We start from the raw sequence: 9,500 nt of genomic DNA, 5'->3' as shown, positions 1-9,500 counted from the left end.
GCTTGTTTAATTTGTGAGGCAAGTTAGCCAATATTGTTTCTAGGACTGTAACTTGGCGTAATTCTGATATCAATACTTTTAATGGCTGCCCTCGATTTAAAACGTTTTAATGAATGACTTGTAGACAGTGCTTTTATGTGTGAGTAACTTACACTGAAAACATGGTTTTTTATCCGATATTTCTTTTTGCACTGTGTTATAAGTGATACTAGTAATTAATATAAAAATGTAGGCTATGACAGACATGAATACACATAAATCCAAACAAACATTCTGAAAGAATAGGCATGAATTCAATCATTTTTCCTTTACCGAATGTCAAATAAATGAAGAGTATATCATATTATTAAACAGAAGTGTTTTTAATGGGCTGTTGTACACGGCAGACCTACTAATTGCTTGTATGTTGGTAGAGGATCTATAGTGCTAGCCAAAGGTGGAAAGTCCAGGTTCAGAAAGTAAAAGTCCTCCCCAGTATTTTGTTCCAATCACCTGAGTTTGCTAATGAACATAATTCCTCTCCCAGGAAGTACAAGTCATTAGTGAAATCAGCTGGCCAAGTTCATGGGTGGAATAAATGCATGGCAGGACTTTTACTTTCTGACACCTGCAATTTCCACCTTTGGTGCTAGCTAACATTAATTTAGAAATGTGGCATTGCAGGGTAGCTACAGTAGCCTAGTTAAAATGTAGTTATCAGTACAGGTGCAGCGATGAATGTGAACCATTTTTTAGTTAAAGAAAATCAATATACCTGGCGTGAAGAAGTCATTATCTTGCACCTGTTTCTATACTACCGGTTATGCTACCTACAGTACCGAAATGCATCACAGATATTGGAGCATAATTTTGGAGGCATCTGTACTGACATTATACACTTACTCGGTCTGTCATCTCGTTAGCAAGGTAACATTAAACTCTGTGAAAAAATCAAAAGTGGTACTGTCTAAAGTGAGGGTGTATTTTATTTGAATTTCAGAAATATAAATGCATTTCCCGCAAAGATGTTACAGATGCAAAAGCAATACTTTGAATGTCTTATTTTTAGTTTGCCAGAAAATTAGTGTAGAAGTGGTTTGATGGTCCTAGGCCCTATTATCTAGGAGCTATTGAACTTGAAAGCATTTGTCAGCTGTATTTGTTTCAAATATCAGTTTAAATTCATAATTGGAAATATTTGTGTAAAATTGCATGAGGTAATAATGCACAAAGCATAGGCTTTGGGTCAGGGGTTGTTCCCTGCAATTGGACCGGTACTTATCTCTAGGGTTTTCGTCATACTTTTCCTGGTTATGGTTATACACTTTGTTGTACGTCGCTCTGGATAAAGGCGTCTGCCAAATGCCTGTACTGTACTGTAATGTAATGTAATGTATCATAATGTATCATGTTATCATATGTACACACTTAGAAGTACGCACTTTTCCAATGAATAAACTTTGCAGTACACACTTTTCTTAGTAATACTATGTCCTCCAAACAAAACAAAAAAAATGAAAAATTGACACGATACTCAACAATTACTGGCATAACTACTGAAACAGTCATATACTGTACCTAAAATGAGTCTGTTTTTTAGTCTTTTCATTTATCGTAATGGGACGTTAATGCAAAAAAAATCAATCGTACAGTAAAAGCTGCACATTTGGTGGAGGATAGAGTTATTTTGCTGTGTACATAAACTATTTTCAGATATGTATATCTTTCTGAAGCAGACAGGAAGGGCTTATTTAAGCAAGTCATTTAACTGAGGAAATTTCACACGCACACTCAAATGTTTGCTCATTGTTGTGCTATTTTCCGATGGTCCCTTCCTGTAGGCCTGCTTTCATTAATCTTCACACTCTGTAGCCACAGTGCACCGTTTAAAGCACCCACACTGGCAGGACTTCAATTCAGGTGTGTATATACTGTTGTACTCGTTGGCAAAGGCAGGCAACTCTAATTCTGAACTTCCAGAGAATTTTACGGATTCTATCCGAACATCATCACGTAGTTTGTCCAGTTATTAAGAAGCAAAGCCTGGATGGTGAAAAATTGAAGCCCTTTATAATGTGCACTTCCATCTTTAGGCCAAGCAGAAACGGCCATTTAATGTCATTATAACTGTCGATAGAGATATAATGCAAAACTAAGTCTGAGAGCAAAATGAAAGCAAAAAAATGCACACAGAACAAATATGAATGTTCAACTGTAAAATTTTGCAGATATGGCAATTTAATGTCATTATACCTGTATGGGCATATATCACTATATAACAACAATATCTTTGAGATTCCATTACACAGGATACGTCCATAGTTAGCCCTCACTTTAAATTATATGTGATGCCAAAATATACGTATACCAAAATATGATTTGCTGTAACATTTTGGAGATGTGACCATTGAATTTCATTATAACTGTATGGCGAAACTATATTTAAGGTCATTATAACTGTATATGGGTTTATATGGTAACACTATGTTTGAGAGCCCATTACACAGGATTTTTCTATAATTAGTCCAAACATTCAACTGACTGGTGATTAACAATACTACAGACCAAGCCCACATGAATACCAAATATGAAGCTGATTTACTGTGGAAATTTTGAGACATGATCCTCTAAAAGAGCAATAGTTCATTTGAAACCCCATCTAGTGTCCACAAGGGAGAACTGCAATCCCAAGCCAAGCATGACACTGCCTCACTGGTTGCTCTTGATCCAAACTCAGCACCCGCCAGTGGTCGCCAGGTTCTCTCACAACCTGTGCCTTTGTTCACAGTGGGGGTACAGTGCTGAACAAAGTGTAAGCTGGCTATCATAGCATCTGAAATATCGAGCGATGAGTCTTATGTCCTCAGCTCTCTTCACCAACCAAAGGCCAGACCAATGTTCACTCTTATTTTCCCACAAGTTTTAGTTCTCAGCTTTTGAGAGTGGGGTTTCTTGGGTCTAGGGTTGGTTGGGCTTAATTGTATGGAACACCAATAGTCCTAACAGTGACAAATAAATAAGAAAATAAATTATTTGGGAATATAAAAATGTATCAATAAAATAATAAATATATACATGAATCTGGAAATTACATATACATTTGTAATATCTCATCTTAAAAAATACATTTTCAGATTTTTTTTTTTCTCTGTAGATATTTTTTGAATGCCTTTGGAAACTGTTATTGGTTTGTCAACATGAGGACCAGAGTTGTGCCAATGACAAAAACAATTGCCCTGTTTTGGTCCTCACCCTGTTCCTTTGATTTCCCTAAGTGGATAACTGATTCTGCTTGTTTTCAGTGATTATCTGCATGTCTCACAGTGTATTTTAGTTCCTGGATTTCCTTGGTCTTTGTGTTCTCTTGCCTGCTTGTTTCAGCTACTAGTACCCTGTGTCCTATTTTACTGGTTTTCTACTTCCTGTGGCCTTGTTGCTGATTTTTCTTTTGCGGTTTTAAGCCCTCAGTGAAGACTTATTTTACTTACCTCTGCGTTGATCTTTGCACCTGGGTTCTAATCCTTTTTGTGAGCCCTGACACATTTGCAAGGCAGGTTCAATGTTCTCATGCATGAACGCTTTCCCATTGCACATTCTGAATATGATCTGCAAAAGCATTCCCACAGCACATCCACAAAGTCCTTTCATGACACCTTTAGGCCTAGCCTTAGGAACCTCCATCTGTCTGACGACAGGAACCATGTATGGTCACTAAAACCAACAGGAATAGATACTGCCTTGACGATCATAATGAAAGAATGCTGTGGCAGCAAGAAAGCCTTCTTTGGAGAGTTATGAGTGTGTCCACACATGTTTAGTTTAGTTTTTGGATGAAATAATATTTTTTAGACCCTTTATACCCTTACGGGCTAGGTTTGGGACTGATTGGCTGGCTGTCTTATATATACAATATTCTGAATTAGTTGATTGTAGTTTGTAGTTTGCAAAGTGTAGATTGTGTGATATGTTATCACATTTTAACACATTGGAGACATTGCAACATGGAAGTAATCATTGAAAACACTGTGGGCCATATTTACTAAGCGTGCTGCAAATTACTGCTGGGGCTGTGGAGTTTGCATGTTGTCCACGTGGGTAGGCCTACTCCAGCTTCCTCCCACAGTCCAAAGACATGCAGGTAGGCTAATTGGAGACTTTTAAATTGCCCATAGGTATGAGTGTATGGTGTGTGTGCCCTGAAATAGATTGACAGCCTGTCCAAGGTGCATTCCTGCCTCTCACCCAGCACCCTCCACAACCCTGCCCAGAATAAGCAAGTATAGATAATGGATGGAAGACTGTTTATGATAATAGAGCTGTAGCGAGTTCATTTAAATGCACTGACGGTATTTAAGATGTATCTTGCACATGTCAGGAAAGCAACGTTGTACTGCTCCAATTCTGGTAAAGTCGGGTTTTGGACAGGTGTCAGTATCCATGGGTGTGACCTTTAAATATGAACACGTCTCATTAACAGAACGTCAGAACAGAGTTACAATATTTCAAGTTGTTTAATTTCGTACTTTCGTAATTTCGTTTTCGGAGTGTATTCTATTAGGATTTGGATTCCAGGTGACCAAAAAATCATGATTTCTCTATTTGTATAAATGTAGCAGCTGCTACAGTTATGCCGCCTATGAGATGCTGTAACAAACAACCTATTTTTTTTTGCTGTTATACGTTCACAGAATTCCATTGAAAGAGAAAAGGTTGGTACCCAGGGAGTTCGTGGAGAGGGCTTCAAATTTAATGATAGGGACACTAGATTGTCTTGAAAACCATCTACATGTACCTTTTAAAATGAACTAATTTATCCCACTGAGAGCGGTTTCAGTACTTTGGACAGAGCCATTTAGATAACGCAGCGCATCTCCGATACAAGCCTAACTCCTCAGCCGAATGGATTTATCAGAAACCTTTGGGAATTAATATTTAACACGAATATATGATATGAATATATAGTGTTCCTATATGAATAACATATAGCCTACATGCTTTAAAGAGAAGCCTGGGCGTACAGTAGCTTACCACCTGCCCTACACAATTTGAAGTGAGTCGAAACGATAAAGAAACGACCTAATATGTGAAAATATTGATTGTTGGGCAGGTATTAAGCACGTATTTATAACGATGTGTTGGTTCTTGCACGCGTTAGAAGCATGCGGTGCTTGGTGTCTGTGCGCGTGTCTGGTGGCCCATGAGATCAAATGTAGCAGGAACATAGTCGGCTAGGCATTTCTACGTTTTCCTTTGCTGGGGGTGGGGGGAGATAGCGATGGGTGGGCGCGTCACAGCATCCTAGCGACCTAGCTTGTAGCTTCGAAACCCGCTGTCTTACACTCGCCTTCGCATCGTTGTCTTATTGCAAATAAATCTTGTCGAGGAACAGGAATTGCCTTTATGAACAATGGGTGAAGTCCCTCAATTGATTAAAATCGGAGTTTCTCTGAAAATACAGCCAAACAACGGGCCGGTATTTTTTAAAGTTGATGGGTCGAGATTTGGTCAGAACAGAACGATAAAATTGCTAACAGGATCCAAGTATAAAATTGAAGTGATTGTGAAACCAGGAGCGGTTGAGGCCACGTAAGTAGCCTACAAATATTTTACACTCGCTACGAATTGATAATATGGCCTGGATGGGCATTACGCTACCAGGTTATTGTTGTTATATTATTATGTTTATTATTCATTTGTTTCATCGATGAGGGGTTATTCAGCACTTACCGTATCCACCTTAATTTCCAATATTCCACTAGCCTATTTCACAAACCGTTGTTGTCTATACAGGCCTATAATATAGCCTACTAATATGCATAACATGCGCAAAACATCGTCCGATATCAGTTTGCTATGAACGTATAGCCTGGTAATTTATTTATCCTTTATTTAACCAGGTGAGTGCCATGTATATGTCGATCTATTTTACAAGGGAGCCCAAATATGTCGATACATATTTTACATCCGATTTTCGAATCAATTTACTGTGCATGGCCTACTGTAGCGAAGTGTGCATATGAAGGTGTGTCTTTTTTTAGACCCAATGGTCGACTAAAGCGACTGAGGAATATACTGATAAATTGCCGTATTTTTGACTGTGCAGTTTTATGTGTATGTGTAGCTAAGATATAACGAGGCCTGGGTAGTGTGGTGCTGTCAAAAATGTATGGATTTTGCCGTTCGAGTGTGATGATATCACTTAAATATGGAAATCGCGACCAGGTTTCTGGTTACCGCTGATTTCAGATGTTCGGTCGACGATGAATCCACCATTTGTGAAAGGAGCGAGGCTTCTTTCATTTTGGTCCAGGTGACCTGTTTTTGGATTTTCCTTTATGAATGATGCGTGCATAATTGCCTGCAGTAAAAGGACGCATCTGTGCATCTGCATGATTATGGTAGCTCCTATTGCATGTTGTTAATGAGATGGGTGAACTGAACATGACTTTCTTTTTAAGTAATATATTTATCTAAATGCATTCGGGGGACCTTTAAACCAAATAAAGGAGTTGTGGCTGACCAACTGATTGACTTCACAGCACCATGAGCATAGGCGGGGTGACCTTCCCACTGGAGGAGCAATCCAAAGACCCCCAATCAATCATTTACAACGGCACATATGACACGGAGGGAGTCCCGCATACTAAAAGCGGCGAGAGGCAACCTATTCAAGTCAGCATTCAGGTAATGTATTAATGGATTATTTGTGATGTCTTAGACCAACGTTAAACTGGTAATCATAGAATATGCATATTTTGTTTAGTCAAATTAAAGACTGTGTGCCACATTTTAATATGTAAAACGGTGCATGCACAGCACTTGTCCTCTGTTATGTGTAAAGGGTTAGATGCCCAGAGAATAATTGCTTACATTTCTTGTAGTATGACTTTGCCCTTGCTTTCTTGTTTTATCAATTAGTATAGATTCCTCCCTCCTCCAAAAACACACTGAAACAGTAAGGTGAACAGTGTCTACTACTAATCCCCATTCATCCCCCACAAATAACAACATTCCATTGGAAACAAACAACAGTTCACCACAAATTTGCTATGAACCGCACTATGCTTCTCTTTGCCTTTTTATGTAACAGTTTACTGAAGCTGGCCTGTTTGAGACAGTGTGGCAGGTGAAATTCTACAACTATCACAAGAGGGACCACTGCCAGTGGGGGAATAGCTTCGGCAGCATCGAATACGAGTGCAAACCAAACGAGACGCGGAGCCTGATGTGGATCAACAAGGAGTTGTTCGTTTGATGGGGGACAGAGCACTTGTAGCATTTATTTGACGAAGGAGAACAAAGAAACTAAGGGGAAATTATCAAACGACTTCTTGATATCAGCCAGCATGAAAACGTATCATTTCCCCACATATGAATATAATAAAAACTTCCCTCGATTCTTCTGTTAAGTAGTTCACAGTAGAGCTCAGTTGTGCCATCTGATTTCATGCTGAAAGTGAACTGTTGGTGATGTGTGGTGACGTTTTTTTGTGAGTTGACACTGTAATTTATTCATTTATTCATTTATTTATTTTAGCATTTTGGTATAGTGATAATTATTTGCCATTATTTTTATTTATTTCCTGTCTCTAAAGAGCACAAGCAGAGTGACAGCTGCAAAGAGTGTTTACATTCAGAGTTCTGACTCAAGAGGAATACAACACACCTGTTTGCCATTTTATTATAGTGTATTATTTGCATAATATCACATTTTTCAGTTTCAGCATATCAATACTGCTTTCTTAGTAGGTTGCCTCATCATAATTAACATAATCTGAGGAAGGCAAAGTATCTTAACAGAAGTTTTAATTGTATTTTATTTTATGAAAAATATTGTGTGCTTTTTATTAATTGTTTTGAACATTTTTAAACATTTAACTTATGACAAGCTTATGCAAGTGCCACCAGAACACAACAAGGTGCAATAAAGGAATTATAACCAGCATTTATTATTATTATTATTATTATTATTATTATTATTATTATTATTATTATTATACCTCACTTAGTAACATCTGTTCCCCACATTCCAAATTACAAATAATTTCTACTCTTAAGAAAACATTCTTAACATAGACCTAGAGTGAGAAGAGCACGTGATTAAAAAATGTGGTCACTGAAAATATCAAGTACTCAAAAATGAGTTTTGCTGTAGAATACCTGTGTTTTTCAAACCAAATTGACATTGCTGAGGAATAGCTGAGTAGCTGATGTCACCTGCAGGGGGAGCTAGGTGAGCAATGAAGACAGACTGAAATCACTTCTCAGATAAAATAGATACTGAGGTAGAGTACAGTATTGGAATATGAATGTTTTCTATATAGTCTCCTTGTGATTAATTTTATAGCCATTACAGATGTGGAGATGTGGAGTAGCCATTGCACATTGTACAGTACAGTACAGTACAGTAGTAACTAGTCTTACCTGCATTGCCAATCGACCTAAACTGTTCCAGTGTTTTTCAGCACACAAAGGTATACAGTCTCCACTAGGTGAACCAAATGGGGTGTGTCCGTATAAAATCCCATCACCTGTCTATTCAAGGGAATTATTTATGAATAATTTTTTTAATTTATTTTTGCAAACCTAATTTTGCATCACAGGGCACACAGCCATAACTGTGAGGGTTCACTTACAATTAGCCTTCAAAAGAGAGGGCAGGTTAGGCTGTGCCCTTCACAGGAATTCTACTTACTCTCATTTTGGTCTTTCTCATGCCACATCTTTATATATATATATATATATCAGCAAATTGAACATATATAAGTACTACTGATACATTTAAATTGTATCAGTATTATGTCTATATTGGTAATACAGCTTATTGTATACTACAAGTAAAGAAACATTGGTACAGATTAAATATGTGACTAATGCTGGCAAAATGCCAGTGTTTTTGTCATCAGAAGTACTATGACGTGCAATGTCCTGCCTACATCCTTTCTAATATCTGTAGATTCCCATTTAAGGTTTTGTAGTGACTAAATATGATATACTTGGGACCCACCAACAGAAAAAAAAAATTAAGAATAAAATAATATCACCAGATTGTAAAACAATGGTCCTCCAGATGTGCTTAGATGGTCTCACTGTCCAGTCCGTAGACTGGAATAGATGCTGTTGCACAGCTGCTGGTTTGTTATGGTTTCAGGTTCCCTCAGCTCATCCCTGGCCCTGAATATCATTCACACAAACAAGCTAATTGCTTTGATCCTGACCCCTCACAGCTGCCCTAATTATTATATAATAATTGCAGCCTTGAGTTGACACCTGTGTGGTCTTTGTCCTTGGCAAACCCAACATCACAAGCAGCTACCTCCTGTTGCTTTATTATAATAATTTTACTCGCACACAATCACAATGTATTTCTAGAGAATTAGCATTGTGGGTGCTACATTCATTTTAATGCCTTTTTGGACGGGCATTCTGTGAAGAATGTACATTTTAAACATCATGTGATGCCATTAAAAGTGTTATTAGATATATTACAGAGAAAAGGGCAAAGGATCAAAACCAAAATT

At 37.8% G+C, this 9,500-nt stretch overlaps 1 protein-coding gene across 2 annotated transcripts; it reads left to right on the top strand.

The window, feature by feature from the left end:
* The first annotated feature begins 5,241 nt into the window (after positions 1 to 5,241).
* LOC135245015 (CB1 cannabinoid receptor-interacting protein 1-like) lies at positions 5,242 to 7,924 on the top strand. 2 transcript variants are annotated; one of them, XM_064317764.1, is made up of 3 exons: positions 5,242 to 5,565; positions 6,519 to 6,663; positions 7,070 to 7,924. In XM_064317764.1, exons 1-3 carry the CDS (start codon positions 5,387 to 5,389, stop codon positions 7,232 to 7,234), a joined length of 489 nt encoding a protein of 162 aa, XP_064173834.1. In that variant the 5' UTR covers positions 5,242 to 5,386; the 3' UTR covers positions 7,235 to 7,924. The 2 variants fall into 2 exon arrangements, with proteins under 2 accessions (XP_064173834.1, XP_064173835.1); XM_064317765.1 differs by lacking the exon at positions 5,242 to 5,565 and adding an exon at positions 5,664 to 6,289.
* The last annotated feature ends 1,576 nt before the right edge of the window (positions 7,925 to 9,500 follow it).

Source organism: Anguilla rostrata, chromosome 18, assembly GCF_018555375.3.
Source record: "Anguilla rostrata isolate EN2019 chromosome 18, ASM1855537v3, whole genome shotgun sequence".
NCBI classification, from domain to species: Eukaryota; Metazoa; Chordata; class Actinopteri; order Anguilliformes; family Anguillidae; genus Anguilla; species Anguilla rostrata.
Note: the sequence above shows the minus strand (reverse complement) of the source record. Positions and strands in the feature narration are given on the sequence as shown.